Below are 20830 nucleotides of genomic sequence, written 5' to 3'. Positions count from 1 at the left end.
TTTTTCAAGATATGTATTTACGAGTTACACCAGGGAGTCAAGTACTTGTGATTTGTGGATTTCTTTGTCAGTATCCAGATGTATGTAACACTAATAACACAACAGCTGACCTCTGTGAGAGCAGAGTTGAGGTGGCTGCTCTGCACTGTGTTGGCACATGAAGAAGATAACACTGGAGGGATTACATCCATACACTCAGTTACAGCACTTTCAAAAAGACATCTCCTATAATGTATTCCCCGCTGCTGTGTAATTCATTATTGTAAATTTAAAGTTATTAAGAAGTGATTATGCAAAAGACGGTTTTCAGGAAACACTGTTAAATATTCAGTTTCTATCAGAACGAGAGCCAGAGTGTGATCTGAGAGGTGGGTGGGCTAATTTACACTTTGAGAGAGGCCAAGTGAGTCACAGTATGTTCAACACTGAGGCTGTCATTTTCAGCATCTACATGTAACTATTTTATCTGAACTGTTCACTAAATTAGATAAAAGACAGATGGAAGAGTAAAAGAGTTCCTTTGTGTCCACTGTGAGTGTCCATCATTGAACAGCGGCTGACCACACCAGCTGTCTGCCACTTACAGTGTAGTTTTGACCTCAATAGGTCACATGACAGGGTGAAGCAAGGTCTCACAGTGTTCTCACCTGAAACCTCAGGTGATCATTAAAGACGCCTTTTTCACTCCTTGGCTCAAGTGACTAGGCTCGTGATTAATAGTAGGCCAACAATCCTCTTAAGAGACAACCCCCACTAGGGTTTCTTTTTTTAATTTAATTTGTATTTACATTTTTTAATCATCTATAAGAAGATGTACATTGAAAAAAATGTGTGAATAATTTCATATTTTAACTTATTAAATGCATCTAAGACTAAATCAGTCAGTGAATGTATTACAGCTCTGAGACTTCAGCCCTAGGATGTCAACATCATGATAGTGCTGCTTTGCTGGGACCGCAGCAGCTCATTAAGATCCACTTAGTGCTGACGTCACTAAGCTGCTTACTGCTGCAGGTGAATGGAGGAAGGAACTGAAAAAGATTTGTTTACACTGATGGAGGACTCAAGTCTAGCAGGCAACATCATGAGCACTATTTTATTGTAGATAGTAAATTACCTGACTGATTACTGACAATCCGGATTTTGGATTTTGTGGGCTGCCATGGAGTGCAGTGGCAAGGTAACTGCTGCTTGATTCATACAGGATGAAGATTTTGTTTGTTGAAAAAATAAATAGGTCAGGAATACAATTAAAAGGCTCCAGTGTTTAATCCATTATGTGGCAGCACGTTTTCACAGCAGACACCATGTCATAGTGAGTGAAACAATAACTTCAGATATAAAAATTAGGATGTTTTAATGGTGTGTTTGACCTAAATTCAGCAGCACAGTCAGGACTTCTACTCCTTTTCTTACAGCTGTAAGCAGTGCTTCCATTTTCTTATTACACTGTGAGATAGTAGCAACAGAAGATAATTTTAGTCTTTGTCTTACAAATGTTTTGCATAAACACTGTTTTACAACAAGTGATTCAAAATTTATGTAAAATAAGAAGTTTGATCAGTCTTAAACTATCAGTAAAGAAGTAAAATTGATGCATTAATATGTGGATTAGTAGTTTTGTAAGATGGTCTGCGTTTAAGTATTTAAGCACTTTTATACAGCATGCCATGCAATTTTGTGTAAAGTTGTGTTACACATCATAGGACCTGTGTACATTCGTACTATATATGCTGATGTATTTGACTGTACAGCAGAAGCAGCACTCCTGACATGACAGGGATTAGACTTTAATTTTATTACAGGCTTAGCTATAATAATAGTTAGCTTAGAAGCTATAGCACTGCAAATGAAAGAGCAAGCACACAAATACATATAAACTATATAAAATAAACTTTATTATAATTACTATTAGTATTAATTTCTTTCCTTCACCCTGTCACATACACAATGATACAATGCTTTCATCTACACTGATAACACTTTGAAAACAAGTCAAGAAACAGAGGATGTCATATTGTTAAATGGAAGGTAAAAGTATCAGCCTACAGATGGATGAGATCAGAGAAAACAAATCAAAGTGAAAAGAACAGGGCACCAGTGGTGGACCTGCCAGTTCGGGTATTCTGTGTCAAATGCCAGCTGGGCTGCATGGTACCAGGCAGTGGGCACAGGGCCCATTATAGGTTGTCGAGCCCACAGGCCACCCACATAAAGTCACTGGTTGGTGGGAGACATTGGCCTTCTGATGGTCATTTTGTAGGACTATGGCAGCACTCACCCAGTTCCTGCTTGCAGAAAGAGGCAGATACCAGTACTGCTGATGGGTTTTTACCTTCTATGAACATGTCCAGCTCCCCTGTATGCTCTTGAGTCTGTTCAGGGAGACACAGCAAACTTTGTTTGCCTTGTTTGTACCATCCTGGAGGAGGTGAACTGCCTGTTCAACCTCTGTGGGGTCCAGGTATTGCCTCATGCTACCAGTGGTTGCACTGACCCTAGGCAAATGTAAAACTAATCAAAAATAGTCAGAGAATATGAAGAGGGACAGATGTATTCATATTTTGGGAGTTGTCTCAGTGCTGCCCCTCTAGTGCACCTGTTGTTAATTTCATTAACACCAAAGTAGCTGAACCTGATTAACCACCCCCTCTGCTACTTAACTAACCAGATCAATAGATATATTTACACATGCCAATCGATGCATCAGGGATTAATCCATCAACGATAAACATCCTGCATCCATCCATTCAAAGTTTACACAATATTTCAATTAGAATTATTTCTTCTTATAGTGCAAAATAACCTCTTTGTTCACCTAAAAAGTCTTCAAGCCATGTCTGAGTGTGTCAGCATCTAACTGCAATACTTCAGTGCTCCATGAAACACTTCTGTCACTCTGATGTGCTCTCTGGGGTTTGATCAGCTCACTAAGTTTGTCCATTTTGTTAAATATACATCTCACATTCCTGATGATGCTTGCTGAAACAGCTCGATTGAAATCTCATTGTTTGCTATGAAGTTCCTCCAGGATTACGATCCTCATTCTGGGTACCACAACAGTCAGAGCAATCAGCTGTTGCTGATTTCTGTTTCCAAGAGAGTAAGGGAAAACGAGTAGCAGCCTGGTAAAACCTGACTTAACCAGTCAAGGTAGTGCAGGTTTTCTTCTAAATGGAAGATTGATGCTTTGATCCCTTGCTCCTGGGCAAGATACTGTACACCATGTTTCCACAATCCATCCATCAGTGAGTGTGTGAATCTTAGACAAAGCAAAGGCATATATTGAAAATGCTGTGCTGATGCATGAACGAGGTTTGCAGCTAGAGAAATAAAGTGCTACATAACTACAAAATATCAAAAGAAAATGTAACTTTTGCATGAATCAAAATGATCGAGAGAAATGAATGTTATCAAGTGATAAAGTTATTACAATAAAAAATAGCTTCAAGAGAGCTCCAAATTTGATCTTTTTACCCACACACAGTTTTAGGAGGGTTGTAACATGATTAAAACGGGATATTTCCTCTTCCAACAGTAATTATCAATCTTCTCTTTCTGTCTTATAACAATAGGTGACGCCCCAGCTGATGATCACAGTAGGGACAGCTGTGATTGGCTCGCTTCAGTTTGGCTACAATACTGGCGTCATCAATGCTCCTCAAAATGTGAGAGTTTCATTGTCTGAATGAAGAATGCAAAAGAGGAAAAAATACACATATTTGAAAATGTGTGAGAACAAATGGAATTAGAATAGCGATACAGTAGTTAGTTTCACTGATGAAGATCAACTCTTTTTTTGCAGTTAAGGTTTTGAAGCTGAATCTATGTGGTATATTTACTGTTTTCACATGTATTAATTTATGTGGCTTAAACAGGCCCATCTCAAACAAACGCGTCAGTGTTAAATGCTGTTAACACATAGTGAAAAGTTCCGATGACTTAAAAGAACATTTTTATGAAATCACAATGCCAGTAGCACTCCACACGATGACTTCAACAGGGTTAGCAGTTGTCCTCTGAGACCCACCACCCTGCAAGTAGATAGCCAGTGGTCACTCCAGCCTCTGCAACTCCGCTGCCTTTAAGCTGTGGCATATCATAGGCCCTGGCCTGCACAGAGAGACAAAATAACACCTCCACTATATAATTCATAGCACAAAACCCATCAATCCCAAATATATCAGGTTTCATCACATTACATACCTGCACAGAGAGACAAAATGACACAGCAGTGTTTGTAGTGTGGGCTATAAGTAGACCAGTGTATCAGTGCAATCAATTACACCTGCCTAGTAGTCCAACCACATTACAGCCATTGGCTCACCAGAAATGTGACACACACACACACACACACACACTCCCAACCCAGTGCAACGTCACACAATAATATGGAGATGAATTAATACAGGCACATTAGTTTACCATGTTACACTCTGGGTCCCTCCTGAATGACTGAACTTCTCACCTTATCTCTAACGCTGATTGCAGAAAACTAATTTTTACTGTGTGTATCTGCAATCCGATTCTATCGGTCATTACCCAGAGCTTGATGCCATCAGTGAGAGTAGGGACATAGAGTGACCGGTAAATTGACAGCTTTACTCAGCGCTCTTCATCTCAACAGACCAGTAAAGCACTCAAATCTGCAGTGGTGTGGAATCTCATATCCTCCCCCCTTACATGTGGCCAAGAACCAGAAATACTTAAACTTCTCCACATGAGCCAATAACTTCCCGACCCTGAGTGGGCATTCTACCCTTTTCCTGCTGAGAACCATGGAGTCACATTTGGAGGTGCTGATTCTCTTTCCCACTGCTTCAAGCCACCACCTGGTTAAGGCAAGAGAACCATGTCATCTACAAAAAGCAGCCACAAGATCCTGTAGAAGGCTTCTACCAAAGTAGAAGCCTTCTGCCACTTGGCTCCACCTACAAATTCTACCCATAAAAATTCTGAACAAAGTGGTGACAAAGACTCACTGTAAACAAGTCAGACTGAATTCAATCCCAGTCATATAGCACCAAAACACAACAGTTGCCCCAAGGTGCTTCATATTGTAAGGTGAAGACCCTACAATAATACAGAGAAAACTGCAATGGTCAGTAAACCCACTTTGAGCAAGCACTCTGCAACAGTGGGAAGGAAAAACGCTCTTTAACAGGAAGAATTCTACAACTGTGCAAGAGAGGCAGATAATAAATATAACTAAGGATTAAATGAAGAAGAAGAAGTATTCCTTCCATACCACTGATTTTACTGTACCACTGATCCTCGGTTGAAGTCAGCAGTGCCTATACTATACAGTGTGAGTAGAGCACCCCTCCTGAGTTACCTGACATTTAGCCAGAACTGCTTTAACCTCCTAGAACCCTGCGTCCACATATTTGGACATCACATTTTGGGTTATTTAGACCAAAATACTCAATTTTGCTCTACAAGGGCCTGATATCCACTTGCGAGGACATTATACTGCCACTGTTCTATCGAAATTTTAAACGAATATCCTCATTTGTGGCTCTCATTTTCTTAGAAAAATCAGGTAAAAAAAAAAAATCTGGTAATTCTTTGTTTTTGAATTCATCGGGCCCCAATATGCCCAAATATCAAAAAGAAATTAAAAATGCATGCTGTGGAAGACTTTGGGTCTTAGGAGGTTAAGGCTGAAGAAAAATCATCTTTAAATTGTCACTGGGTCCCAGTGTTTGTGAGTTTCTTTGTATTTTGTTATTCATTTGTGTTCTTCATTTCAGCTTATCTAGCTAAATTCTGTCACACCTAGGTTACAGTTCATGGTTTATCAGGTTCCCCTTGTGGCTCACCCCTGTGTTTTAGTCTCCCTTATTGGTTAGTGTATCTAATCTGTCATGTCATGTCTGCGTCTTTTTATGGTTCCTGTTTTACTTTGAGGGGGTCTTGGGGTCCATTTTCATTGTTTTAGTTTCACTTCCACTGTGGCATCATTAGGTTCATTCTTGTCAGCTGTTTTCCCATGTGCCTTCATTTCCCCTAATAACCTTATGTGTGTGTTTAAGTCCTCTGTCTTCCTTTGTTCTGTGTCTGTGTTCTACATTACCTCCATCATGTCACAGTTCTCATAGTCATTATCTTGTTTCAGTCATAGTAAAAGTCATGGTTTTCCCAGTGTGTGTTTAGATTTCCCCTCATTTTGTTTGTTGTGTTTTATGTTTGTGAGTTTCAACCCCAAAATAAAGGCTCGCTTTTTGTTCAAGTTTAGTTTTGGCTCCTCGTCTGCACCTAGTCCTCCTCACACACTCCACACGGTCTGCCTTTGCAGGCCGTGACATAAATGTAGCTGCATACATGCGTATGAGGTATCATGTTCACCAAGTTAGAATGGTATCAGAAGGATAATGACTGACTGTATTACTCTTACATATGACCTGTTGATGAAAGTTCTGGAGAGAAAGTTAAAGACCACCCAAGTCATGAAGTCTGAAAGAGTTGGAAATATTAGACTCTGGAAATTAAATGACAACGCAGTGTATCCAATATTTGTCTTCGTATTTCACCCTGAGCGTAAAGTATTAAATCACTAAGGGTCACTAAGCAAAAGTTGGGATTAAAGTGCTGTTGTGTACATAAGAGCTACTTCACTTTACTTTAATCTGTCTTTATGTGTCTTACAATAAGACTGTTACTGCGTACTGTTTTATGTTTTAGATCATTGAGAGCTTCTACAATGAGACATGGAGCAGCAGGTTTTCAGAGCCCATCCCTCAGACCACTCTAACAGCTCTGTGGTCTCTCTCTGTGGCCATCTTCTCTGTGGGAGGGATGTTTGGCTCCTTTTCTGTCGGTCTCTTTGTTAACCGCTTTGGCAGGTATGACTCTCTCCGTTGCTAACAAGATCTATATACATCCATATTTTTTTTAATTAAATTTAAAAATATTTTTTTTTTAAAGTTTTCTTATTAAAGAGCATTTATGGTAAATTATTTTTAAAGGAGGAACTCCATGCTCATGGCCAATGTGCTTGCATTCATTTCTGCAATATTTATGGGATTCTCCAAATTGGCTGCTTCCTTTGAGATGCTCGTTATTGGACGTTTAATTGTGGGTGTCTATTCTGGCCTGTCCACTGGTTTTGTGCCCATGTACATTGAGGAAATCTCACCCACATCTCTCCGGGGAGCATTAGGAACGCTGCATCAGCTTGGTGTAGTGATCGGCATTCTCATGGCACAGGTGAGAGCCTTACATTTTTAACCACAAATACTCCCACCATTTACCAGTTTGAGTAACAGTTGATTAATAAGATTGCGTATAATCACTTTCATAAGTTCCTAGATAATGACATATTTTTTGTGATTTTTGCCTCTGTACACTCTGCACACCACCACAGGAGAGTCCAGTGTTACAGGGCTATACTCTGCTCACATTCAGCCAAATGCTGTAAAAATATTCATTATCCACGTGCATTGTTTCGCAGTGTAGACCGCAAAAGCCACCCAAGTGTTATTCAAGGCAAAGAAACTGTATTCGCTATGACCAAGAGAGTCACCTGATTTCAATCCAATAGATATTGCTTTTCAGTTAATGAAGACAAAATGAAGGCACAGATGCCAACAAACAAGGCAGCTGCAGTGAAGGCCTGGCAACACATTGACAACACTGCAGTTTCTACAGGATAAGACACAACTATACTGTAGATAATTTTAGTAACTTCCAGGTAAACAGTAGAACAGCACCACCAAAGCTGGAGATGGGACAATACTGGAAGAGCATATGGGAGAAGGACGCAACACATAGCAGCAATGCTCAGTGGCTAGTGGATCTAAGAGTAGACCACAGCAACCTCCCTGAACAGGGTCCAGTAACCATCACACTGGCAGACACCCAAGAAAGGATCGCCAATATGAAGAGTCAGACAGCACCAGGCCCCGACATAGTTCACGCCTACCGGCTGAAGAAGCTGACTGCACTCCACAAGCGTCTGGCTGCAGAAATGAACCAGCTGCTAGTGGATGAGAGACACCCAGAACGGCTAATCGAAGGCCGGACAGTCCTGATCCTCAAGGATCCCCAGAAGAAACCGGTCCCATCCAATTACCAGCCAATAACCTGCCTCAGTACCACATGGCGGTTCTTGTCAGGCATCATAGTGGCTAAGCTGGATAGGCACATGGGTCAATACATTAGCAGGGCAGAGAAAGGAATTGGTAAGAATACCAGAGGCACAAAATACCAGCTACTGGTAGACCGAGCAGTCAGCCAAGACTGCAAGACTGACCAACCTATGCACTGCCAGGATTGATTACAAGAAGCCCTATGACTCGATGCCCCATACCTGGATCCTGGAACTATACAAGAGCAACAGGACCCTAAAAGCCTTCATCAGGAACTCAGTGGACAAGCAGAAGAAGACAGCCGTAGTGATAGACGTAGAGATACCAAATGACAGCAAGATTAAGAAGAAGGAACACAAGAAGCTTGAGAAGTACCAAGGGCTCAGAGAAGAGCTGGAGAAGATGTGGTCCCAGTGGTAATCAGAGCACTACATGCAGTCACTCCCGAGCTAGGCGAGTGGCTCCAGCAGATTCCAGGAACAACACTGGAGATCTCTATCCAGAAAAGCACAGACCCAAAAACAGCTAAGATACTGTGCAGGACCCTCAAGCTCCCCGGCCTCTCGTAGAGGACCCGAGTTTGAAGGATAGACCGCCCGCAGGGACGAGAGGGGAATTTAATTTTTAAAAAATACATAAATGCTGACACTTCAAGCATTTGATGTCGTTACTAATTTACTGTTGTGCATATTCCAAGTCTGAAAGGGGCTTTCAAATAAGGAGTGTATTGTATACATTGTTTAGATTTTTGGGCTTGAATCCATCATGGGGAATGCATCCCTATGGCCCCTCCTACTGGGTTTTACTCTGCTACCATCTGTGCTGCAATGTGTCCTGTTGCCTCTCTGTCCTGAGAGCCCCCGATACCTCCTCATCAACTGCAACGAGGAGAACAAAGCCCGCGGCGGTAAGATGAACACACTGTCATGAGAGACGAAGAAAAAATCAAATGCAATCAGACAGGAACATTTGGGCAGGCATGTTCTCAAATGTCCTGACTCCCAACGTCTAAAACTAAAAATTGCTATTCATTAGAATAAACACAGAAGAATACACACATAGACACATTCACGTTCAGACACTCAAATATACAATAGAGACTCATTGTAAACAACACCTATATCTGAAGTTACACAAATAAATCTTCTTTTATCCACACAATTTCTGCCAAAACCATCTAATATACTGCTAGACAGTTGTAACATAACATCATAGATATAACTACTGTCTTCCAGTCCTAATTAAACTACGGGGTACTGATGAAGTGAGTGAGGAAATGGAGGAGATGAAGGAGGAGAGCCAGCAGATGATGAAGGAAAAGAAGGTGACCATCCCTGAACTTTTCCGCTCCCCCGTGTACCGCCAGCCCATCTTTGTTGCCATCATGCTGCAGCTGTCACAGCAACTGTCTGGTATCAATGCTGTAAGTCAAATGAGCAAAAGAGAACTTGTGCATTCTATTGTAGTGAATGCCATAGAGTATAAAACAAAGGGTATAAGATAAAATGTTTTACATCTCTTAAGCTGCATAGATTACAAATGACCTAAACAATAACTTTAACGACCATTAAGTAGTAGGCACGGTGGTTAGCACTGTTGCCGCACAGCAAGAAGGTCCTGAGTTCAATTCCACCATCAGGCTGGGGTCTTTCTGTGTGGAGTTTGCATGTTCTCCCCGTGTTTGCGTGGGTTCTCTCCGGGTACTCCGGCTTCCTCCCACCAGCCAAAGACATGCACTTAGTGGGGATAGGTTAATTGGTTAATCCAAATTGCCCATAGGTGTGAATGTGCGAGAGAATGTGAGTGCAAATGGTTGTCTGTCTCTGTGTGTTGGCCCTGCGACAGACTGGCGACCTGTCCAGGGTGTACCCCGCCTCTCGCCCCATGACAGCTGGGATAGGCTCCAGCGCCCCCCGCGACCCTGAAAAGGATAAGCGGACGCGAATGGATGGATGGATGGATGGATGGACCATTAAGTAATGAGATCCTATTTAGTAACATGAACTACTGCGCTACTACTGTACTACTACTACTAAAATGATTAGTCATAACTCATGTTCTTGAAATCATTATTCATTAACAGTGCATTCGAGTTGAAGTGCAAGGTGTAGAGAAGAAATTCATGCACAGAAAGATATAAAGTGCAAGTATCGCACCTGTGTCTTGTGTCTGTCATCTTCTGTAGGTGTTCTACTACTCAACTATGATCTTTGAGCGAGCAGGTGTGTCCCAGCCTGTCTATGCAACTATCGGCACAGGAGTGGTCAACACTGCATTCACAGTTGTTTCTGTAAGTTGCAAAAGAACAAGTTGAAACAAAGAAATAAGCTCTACGTATATATACATATATATATCCTATATATATCCTAGGAACAGCTAAAATACTGCACAAGCTCCCAGGCCTCTGGTAGAGGACCCAGGCCTTAAGGATAGACTGACTACAGGGACGAGAGGGGAATTTTATATTCCAGAATGAGAGAATCTCGGTCTGAGGGTAGGCGGCTAACAGAGGTGTGAAACAGTATCATTTGAGACAGGTCCTGTATGAATAAGATACATAACTGTACATAACTGAGGATCTATAAACTGCCAAACAAAATACCAGAGGTCAAAAGAATAAATAGCCTGTCCTCCAAAGACCTATCCAGGGTACAGTCCCAGCTGCATGGGAACAATAGTACAAGAGCAGACCCATGAAGAGCTAATACTGAGCAATGTTGGAAAAACACACAGGAGGAAGGAATTCTCGTGGAAGACCTAAACCAATACCAGGTGGATAGCTGGGAAAAATGATTAAGGAAGAGAAAAGATTTTGGTATACCGCGGTGTTCTTTTTAGCCTCCAGAGCTGTAAACTGGCTACATTTATTAAATGTATCATTTATACTAAGGAAGGCTGAGTACCTAAACATGTAACACACTGAGCAGGAAAGTGCAGCTAGCTAGTTGGTTATGAACTAAGCTAAGCTGACAAATCCCTAAAGTCACAGTGAATGAATACTGTGAATATTAGATAGATTCAACAGAGAGTGTGCTTTGAATAAGGCACATGAAGATTAAACTATAATATTAATAATAATAATGATAATAATAATAATAATAATAATAATAATACATGTTATTTAAAGGCGCCATCCTCCTGCAAGTCCACCACCCGCAGGAGGCGCCATAGGGGTCGGGTGCATTGTGTGGTGGGCGGCGGCCAGGAGTGGAGGCCCTGGTGGACTGATCCAAGACTGGCATTTGGGACATGGAATGTCACCTCTCTGGTGGGGAAGGAGCCTGAGTTAGTGCGTGAGGTTGAAAGTTCCTGGCTAGATATAGTCAGGCTCACCTCAACGCATGGCTTGGGCTCTGGAACCAGTCCCCTGGAGAGGGGCTGGACTCTGTCTCAGTCTGGAGTTGCCCCTGGCGAGAGGCGGCAGGCTGGGGTGGGTATTTTAATATCTCCTTGGCTTACTGCCTGTATGTTGGGGTTCCTCCCGGTGGATGAGAGGGTTTGTTCCCTGCACCTTTGGGTCAGGGAACAGGTCCTGACTGTCAGTCCCTGGGTGGGGTGCTGGAAGATGCTCCGCCTGTTGTCCTAATGGGGGACTTCAATGCTCACGTGGGTAACGACAGCGAGAACTGGAGGGGCGTGATCTGAACCCAAGTGATGTTTTGTTATTGCACTTCTGTGCAAACCACAGTTTGGCCATAACGAACACCATGTTCGAACATAAGAGTGTCCAAAGTGCACGTGGCACCAGGACGCTCTAGGCTGCAGGTTGATGATCGATTTTGTAATCATATCACCAGAGCTGCGGCCATATGTTCTCGACACTCGGGTAAAGAGAGGGGCTGAGCTGTCAACTGAACACCACCTGGTGGTGAGTTGGATTAGACGACGGGGGAGAACACTGGACAGACCCGGTGCACCTAAACGTATAGTGAGGGTGTGCTGTGAACGCCTAGCATGCTGTGCTAACTGTGCTGTGGCCGCAAGGTGGTTGGTGCCTGTCGTTGTAACCCCTGAACCAAATGGTGGACACCAGAGGTGAAGGGAGCCACCAGGCTGAACAAGGAGTCCTATCGGGCTTGGCTAGCCCAATAGGACAAGCGGAATGTGGCTCCGGCAGTGGCTGAAGCAAATACTCAGGTGTGGGAGGAGTTCGAAGAGGCCATGGAAAAAGACTTTCAGACTGCCTCGAAGAGATCCTGGCAATCCGTCAGGCGACTCAGGAGGCTGTATGCGGTACTGACTTCGACTGCGAAAATTGTTGGGCGGTGGAAGGAATACTTCGAGGACCTCCTCAATCCCACTGACATGTCTTACGAGGAGGAAGCAGAGTCTGGGGATGAGGGGGATGACCTGCCAATTTTGGGGGGGTGAGGTCACTGAGGCAGTTAAACAACTCCTTAGTGGCAGAGCCCCTGGTGTGCATGAGGTCCGCCCTGAGTTCCTGAAAGCTCTGAATGTAGGGCTGTCCTGGCTGACACGCCCCTGCAATGTTGTGTGGAGATCAGGGGCAGTACCCCTGGACTTCAGACCGGGGTGGTGGTCCCCATTTTTAAGAAGGGAAGAAGGGAACTGGAGATCAACAGATGGATTGGTGCTGCGGCTGCAGTGATGCAGACGCTGTACCGGTCTGTTGTGGTGAAGAGAGAGCTGAGCGTAAAAGCGAAGCTCTCAATTTACCAGTCGATCTATGCCCCTACCCTCACCTATGGTCAGGAGCTGTGGGTAGTGACCGAAAGAATGATATCGCGGATACAAGCAGCGGAAATAAGCTTATTCTGAAGGGTGACTGAACTTCTCCCTTAGGGATAGGGTGAGAAGTTCAGTCACCAGAGAGAGGCTCAGAGTAGAGCCGCTGCTCCTCCACATTGAAAGGAGCCAGTTGAGGTGGTTCGGGCATCTGACAAGGATGCCTCCTGGGCAAGGTTCCCTCTAATTTAACTAACTCCCTGAGCGGTCCCTTGGACCACTGTGAGCAACATTAGACGTGTGCACTGTGGTCACGCCAGCATCGAATCCATCCAAGTTACATGGTTTATTAAAATAATCAAATTACAGCATTTACATTTATGTTAGACTACTTTTAATTAACTGCTTTAGCCCACTTACAATGAGAATTTAAAAAAAAATCTTGTTCATGACCTGTGTAGTATGTTAACACTATTACAAGTAAAAATAACTTGAACTCCAATTTTGAAAACAAAACTTTCTTTCTTTCTTTTTTTTTTATAAAGCTCTGACTTGTATTATGAGTCTGTGGTCTGGGAGAGAGTCCTGTAACTCTCTGTCTGCAAAATACAGTATATAATGAGCAATGCTGGGCAATTAATTATATAGTTACTTCTTCAAAAAAGTAACTGAGTTATGCAAACAACAAAGTTTTTTGCAGCAATTTACCTAAAAATGCAGCCAAGGCGTTTTTTAAAATAAACATTTTAAACTATTTACAGAACAATCAGCTGTTCTGCATCAAATTTGATGCACAAATTATTTGTGCCACTCCAAAAATAATTTCTGTCCACTATGAGATAAAGCAGAACATCAAAAGCCTGATACCTGCAGGCCTGACAACAGCAGATGTATCACTCCTGTAACACCTGTAACATTCAGTAGTCGCCGTATTGTTCTGACACACACAACAAAACTATTTACTACACTACACACTAACTACACAAGATTTGCCCTCAATGTCGCAAATCTCTCACATCTCAAAACACCGCAGTCACTCCTAAAACTTCCCCCTCCCTAAACAACTATGTGCCATGTTGCCATAACATTTTCTGATTGGTCGACATGGTACATTTTACGACCAATAGGAAAGGGTGGGGGTTTTTCTTGGATTTGGCTCTGACCGTTTCTTCCCGCAGTAAATATAAACAACGATAGTATTCAGGAAGAAAACCAAACATTGCATATATTTTTATCTCTGGTTTTATGTGGCCTATCAACACAATTTAAAAACTGGTATAAAGTCCACACTTTTTCCGTCAATTGTTCCGTCTGTCCTGCTCACATCTCCAATAGTTGTACACGTTGTCATTAACGTGGCTTCACTCCACATCAGCCACGCCGCTTTGCTAGCTAAAGCACCGGTGTCGGCACATAAGGACGCTGTCATAGACAAAGTTGATTAGCTGCCTATATACGAATGTGAATCGCATAATTGGCTGGACTACGGGATAAGGTGACATCGTTCTAATCCCATACTGGAGCAGCCAGTCACTTACTGACCAACACTGCAAAACAGAATTGTTAAAGTATTAATTTTAATTTTAATTCAGGTTAGATTTTTTTTTAGTGCGCAACGCAGATTTTCTGTGCGCAGAGACCGTGCCAGCAGTGCGCAATTGCGCACGCGCGCAGCTTAGAGGGAACATTGCTCCTGGGCGCCTCCTGGGTGCGGTGTTCCAGGCATGTCTCACAGGGACGGGGCCTGGAGCACACCCACGACACACTGGAGAGATTATATCTCTCGGCTGGCCAGGGAACACCTTAGTGTTCCCCCGGACAAGCTAGAGGAGGTGGCTGGGGTTGAGGGAGGTCTGGGCTTCTCTACTTAGGCTGCTGCCCCGCGACCCAGCCCCGGATAAATGGAAGAAGATTAATGGATGGATGGATGGATGGATGGATAATATGAAATAAGATGTTATCTAAAAGTTTCAATGAAATGGGCTACACAGATAAACAACACAAAACACCACTGTGCATTGCAACAGGAACAGGAAGTGACACTGTGTCGCAGTGCCTGGACTGGCTGCGTGGGTTGTGGGTACATCATGTTGCACTGAGTTTTATGAGTTTTAAGTTTTATTCCATATATTTTGGGGGATTTTTTAAGTACTGTTGAACAGTAGATGATTATATATTACTGTTTTTATGATGGTTTCCTTTGGGCATTTTAAATATTAAATTTTTTTTTAATGGATTACAGTTATGATTCATTGATATTACCTCCACTGTGAATACTGGTATTATGTTTGGTTTATGTTGTCATTTTGTAACATCTGTATGTCTTGTAGTTGTTTGTGGTGGAGCGTATGGGCAGGAGACCCCTTCACCTCATTGGTCTGATGGGAATGGCCGTTTCAGCAGTTTTTCTAACCGTGGCCATGGCATTGTTGGTAAGTGTTTGTGGTCGCCATTACTGAAAGCAGGCCTTTTGAATAAAAGGGTAGGAGTGCTACAATGTTACTGTAGATCAGGGGTCCCCAATCCCAGTCCACGAGGGCCGGTGTCCCTGCAGGTTTTAGATGTGTCCCTGATCCATCACAGCTGATTTAAATGGCTAAATGACCACCTCAACATGTCTTGAAGTTCTCCAGAGGCCTGGTAATTAACTAACCATGTGATTCAGGTGTGTTGACCCAGGGTGAGATCTAAAACCTGCAGGGACACCGGCCCTCGTGGACTGGGATTGGGGACCCCTGCTGTAGATCAAGAGTAATAAAAATCTGACCATGTAAAAAAAATAGACCATGAAACTGATCATTTTCTGTGATATGCTTTGCTCTAAGGACCAGCTAAAGTGGATGTCTTACATTAGCATTGTGGCCATCTTCAGTTTTGTAGCCTTTTTTGAAATTGGCCCTGGCCCCATCCCATGGTTTATTGTGGCTGAACTCTTCAGCCAAGGGCCCCGTCCTGCTGCCATTGCAGTTGCTGGTTTCTCCAATTGGTCTGCCAACTTCTTAGTGGGGATGTGCTTCCAGTACATTGAGGTAAGACAGCTTTTATTTAAAATTTTGTTTGTTTGTTTTGGGGCTCCTATTTTCAGTTGTACAACTCATAGAGTGCTTTTGTTCCATGGATTAGACAACAACAGACTCTCAGTTGGCTACAGGTATAATCCGGTGAACATAAAAACTCTGTAAATATGCACTCTAACAACAGAAGATCCGATCAGAATTCATAATTCAGTTTGAATTGACTGCCCTTAAAAAACAAAGAGCCAATTTTTTTTTTTTTAATAAATTTGGTATTCAAGCAATACACTCTCAGCACCGGTCTAGGAAAGTCCTGTTCTGTGAGTGTGTTGCGGACCATTTGTATTTCAATTTCTATAGCTCCAATTCACTCACACACACACACACACACACACACACACACATATATATATATATATATATATATATATATATATATATATATATATATATATATATATTAGGGGTGCAACGATATTCGTATCGATATTGAACCGTTCGATACAGTGCTTTCGGTTCGGTACGCATATGTATCGAACAATACAATTTAAAAAAAAAAAAAAAATTAATTTTTTTTTTTTTTTTTTTTTTTTTTTTTATGTGTCCCGTTTGGATCTATAGCCATCAGAATTGTTGTCTTGAGGCCAAGAAAGATGCCAAGAGGATTTATTTTACCAAGTGGATCATCATATTGGTCCATTTGATTGACCTTTATTATAATTATGAATTTATTTTATTTTCAGTTGCAAACGGGACAGACATGACTGTGGGATAGGACAGGGGGAAAGAATGAAAGAAAGAGAGGGAGAGAAAGAAAGAAAACCAAAGGGGATAAAAAAAAAGAACAATACAAAATTTGTAATTTATTTTATCAACTTTCCTTCTGACGATGCTGTCTGTGTTGAGCGCTCAGTGAATCTGCATTTGACTACTCCGCCTAGGCTCGAGAGTGCAGCCTAGGCGGAGTAGTCGAACGCAGATTCACTGAGCACTCAACACAGACAGCATGGTCAGAAGGAAGAGCGCAGGGCAAGCTAGCGAGACAGAAGTGGACCTCCCCCACCCTCATTCAGATCTGGCGTTTGGAATTATTTTGGTTTTCATGTGACGTATGACCCTGAAGGTAAGCGAGTCATGGACTAAAGTAAAACAGTATGTTGGATGTGCCATGCAATGCTCAATTACATGGGTGGGAGCTAGTGTGTTAGCGCAGTTAGCTCGTTAACGTGTTGGCCGTCTAGCCCCATGCACGGGGCGATCGGTGGTAGCTCGTTAACGGAGATTTGCCGTGTTGTGGCGTTAAGGTTATTTCAACGAGATTAACCTGAAAGCACTAGTGGGAACACAACGAATATGACTGCACATTTACGCCGACATCATCCTAGTGCAAAGACAAAAACAACAAGCACGCATGCTACAAACTTTAGCCGAGTCATTTAGACAGCTGTTAGCACATGATTCTCCTTATGGGGACCTGATATGTTTAATATGCTGCTGAGAATATAGCCCAGAAGAAGCGGATAGTATAGCTTTTATTTTGGAAAGAGACATTTCTCTGTAATAAACTCTCTTTTCCAAAGATGAGTGATTCCTCAATCAGATACAGGGCTTGCAATATCGCTAGCCCAACGTCCCGGGGCTATCTCTGCCCTGCCTGTCGGGCTATTGTAGGAAGGAAAAATATATGTCAATGCTTTTGCATTCTTTCAGAAATGTAGCTGGGTAATTATGTCATTGGGTGAGCCACTGTCAATATGTGACATATTGAAATCGTGTTTGAATTTGCGCTTGTTTTTTTGCTTTCACTTTGCAATCGCGCGAACTGTGTATAGAGAGCGACAGCACTGATCTGTGAGTGATGATAATTTGTGCACCAATTCCTCTGACATCGTCTTATTAATTGTTAGCTTACTATGCAAACATGACAAGTGAAATCTCCCGCAGCTTAAACATGTGAGAGGTTGATCGCGCAGAGAATCGCTGAGCTTATGTGAGTGTGTGTGTAAAAGCAGCAGGATATATATTTTAGTTCTGCTGAGCCAAATAAGACAGGTCAGGGTGAAGAAGTGACAGCCAAAGAAAAGCTTACCACAAAACGGAGAAGTTATGACAAATCAGACTATAAGGCAAAAAGAAAGTGCAGCTTTATGGTTTCATGGACAAAAGAATTTCTGTGGCTGCAATATGATGAGCTAAATAACCAGGGCTGCACATAAGTGGTCCACAGGTGCGTATTCGCTGTCAAAATAAAAAACACGCACAAGGGTTAGGGTTAAATTTAAAAACTGTACTTTTGAGTTAAAATATATATTTATAATTTTAATAAATGACAAATTAAAAAGACATGAACATTTTTTTGTATCGAAAAAATATCGAACCGTGACACCAAAGTATCGAACCGAACCGAACCGTGAATTTTGTGTATCGTTGCACCCCTAATATATATATAATGTAATTATTAGCTTGTTGTCTGCAACAACAACAGAATTGAGCCTTTCCCTTTAATCCAGCAACTCTGTGGCCCCTACGTCTTCATCATCTTCACCATCTTGCTGCTCGGCTTCTTCGTCTTCACCTACTTCAAGGTTCCAGAAACTAAGGGCTGCACTTTTGATGAGATTGCAGCGGGCTTCCGCCAGACAGCAGGTCAGGGATCTGACAAGTACTCAGCCCCGGAAGAATTCAACACCCTGAGGGGGGATGACCCTGATCTTTGAAAGTTTGTTCATGTAGGGAACACTGTTGTCCATGTTTTAGATATTTCATTCATTAATGTTAGAGCCAGTAATCCACAGTGTAAGGGCTTTCACACAGAGTTACCATGGGCTTGATCTGTAGCACAGCAAACTGTTGGTCACTGGTAAAAATGACATCCCAGTAGGCATTCAAAATGAACCAAGTGTCATTTTGTAACAGAAAAAAGCCGGGTTAAGTATATGGAATCACTATATAGAATCCTCTCCTTATTTATTACAGGAAATAGAGTTTTGAACCTTTTTTTTCTTTTTGCCCACACGTCTCTTTCAGTTTTGGAGTTAATGATATAAAACATTAGATGGACTGTTTCATGTTTGATAGGTGACAGAAAATCTTGGTTGTGTGCTTTTTTATATACATTTGATTTTGTTTAATAATTAAGACTTTAGTCAAACGTAATATGTTAGAACTACAAATGTGTTTACATGTGTGTCAAACAGAGAAAATGAAACTTAACAAAGTTTAATAATTGATTTTTTTGTCTTTCTGAGTTATTAAATTAATACCTATAAAATGGCACTGGATGTGATGTGACATACATGAAGCTTGACTTCTGCATTGTGTGGCCTCACTGCAAATGCATGTTAGTGTTTCGTCTCCCTGTACGCTCCCGATGTTCCCACTCTGCCTGCAGAATATCTTTGGAGAGTCTCCAATGCTTTGAAATGTTTTTCCTTCAATTCAAGTAAAAAGCATAGACGAAGAATCTTGTTGAAAAGAAGTTAGTCTTCTTAGCCTTTGGTTTATATTGAAAAATGGATTTTAACCTCAACTATAATCTCTGTGAAACCTATCCAATTATTTTGGTGCCTAAATCTAACCACACACATGTTGTTCAGCTCCATGATGACAAAGCTCTAACTATTCCAAACATTAATACTTTAATTAAACATTCAAAAAATAGAAGTACTAGATCTCCATCACTCATTTTCCAATTCAGTCTTATTTATACAGTGCCAAATCACAGCAACAGTGATCTCAAGCCATTTTGTATCCTAAGGTAAAGACCCTTTATTAATACAGCCAGATGGCCACCTCTGTGCAAGCACCTTTGCAATAGTGGAAAGAAAATCTTCCTTTAAACTAGAAGAAACCTTTAGCTGAACCAGGGTTCAGGGACAGGGTGTCTGTCTCCCGAATCCAAACTGGAAGCTCGTTCCACAGAAGAGGGGGCTGAAAGCTTAAGACTCTGCCTCCCATTCTGCTTTCAAATATTTAAATAATATCATTAAATATACCATACTAACGTTACAGGACCAAAACTTGTGTTTCAGTTTCTCTCCTCTATGTTAAGTACATTACTTCCTTTATTTAGAGAATAGACATAACAGTGAAAACACCACTATTCTCATGCTAACACACGTTAGCATGTTGGACACACTGAGTGTGAAAGTCAAGCATGCTGTAGAGGTATTTTACAGTTGTCAGAGAAAACACTGCAAACATCAATGCGTGTGGGAAGGAAACTATTTACTGAGACCACTAATCTACATAAACACATTAAACATCTTTTTCAGCAACATTATCTTACCCATATCGTATATTTAGACATTCAAATAATATATTTGGCCCATTTAAATGTGTTTATTTTATTATAAGTGAACAAATAGACCTCAAACATGAACTGTGAAAATGCCTGAATATAGGCCTTTTGTGTTAACCAAAGTCAAGTCACTGTCATTTATATAACATTACGTGTATAATTATATGGTTCACATGCTGCTCCAAGGCAGAGCTGAGCTCTCTGGAGCTGCACGGCTCCCCCTGCTGGTCCTTAGAGCAACTAGGGGCAGGGGGCCAACCACAGCAGACGTAGGACCTGATGGGACCTGTAGTTCTTTTGATGGGCCTGGACACGGTGATTAGAAACACTCATACTTGTTGAACAGGTTCAGTTAATGAAATACTGGGAGTACCAGGAATGGGTAGACTGTGCAATTCACATTCATCTCTCATTATGATCACAGGGTATATATCTGTACATGTCTGCATTTTACCCAACTCCTCAGCAAGTAGGCAAACGAAAACCAATTATTTTGTCCTTTTCTATCATGCTCAGCATCCTCATGCAAGGGCGATGTTGGTTTGTCTGTTTGGATTTGTTGAAAGCGTTACATTCAGTGTGTGTCACCTGCAGAGATGGGCAGTAACGCGTTACTTGTAACGCGTTACTGTAATCTGATTACTTTTTTCAAGTAACGAGTAAAGTAAGGGATTACTATTGCAAAAACGGTAATTAGATTACCGTTACTTTCCCGTAGGAACGCTGCGTTACTGCGTTAC

At 41.8% G+C, this 20830-nt stretch overlaps 1 protein-coding gene across 1 annotated transcript; it reads left to right on the top strand.

Annotated features, from left to right (window-relative positions):
• The first annotated feature begins 806 nt into the window (after positions 1–806).
• On the top strand, positions 807–20760 carry LOC120716312 (solute carrier family 2, facilitated glucose transporter member 1-like). The gene is made up of 10 exons (XM_040003792.1): positions 807–1180; positions 3576–3668; positions 6685–6845; positions 6969–7209; positions 8835–8997; positions 9326–9513; positions 10276–10380; positions 15107–15208; positions 15602–15805; positions 18301–20760. The coding sequence occupies exons 1-10, from the start codon at positions 1163–1165 to the stop codon at positions 18505–18507; spliced, it is 1482 nt and encodes a 493-aa protein (XP_039859726.1). The 5' UTR covers positions 807–1162; the 3' UTR covers positions 18508–20760.
• The last annotated feature ends 70 nt before the right edge of the window (positions 20761–20830 follow it).

This window comes from Simochromis diagramma, unplaced genomic scaffold (genome assembly GCF_900408965.1).
Source record: "Simochromis diagramma unplaced genomic scaffold, fSimDia1.1 OVJJ01000466.1, whole genome shotgun sequence".
Lineage (NCBI taxonomy): Eukaryota > Metazoa > Chordata > Actinopteri > Cichliformes > Cichlidae > Simochromis > Simochromis diagramma.
This window is presented reverse-complemented; position numbering and strand designations above follow the sequence as displayed.

What these genes read in the sequence shown, in the direction of transcription:
- LOC120716312 (XM_040003792.1), top strand. An exon ending in TTTGTTAACCGCTTTGGCAG is followed by an intron (nt 6,846 to 6,968) that starts GTATGACTCTCT and finishes TTATTTTTAAAG; the next exon opens with GAGGAACTCCATGCTCATGG. An exon ending in TGTGCTTCCAGTACATTGAG is followed by an intron (nt 15,806 to 18,300) that starts GTAAGACAGCTT and finishes CCTTTAATCCAG; the next exon opens with CAACTCTGTGGCCCCTACGT.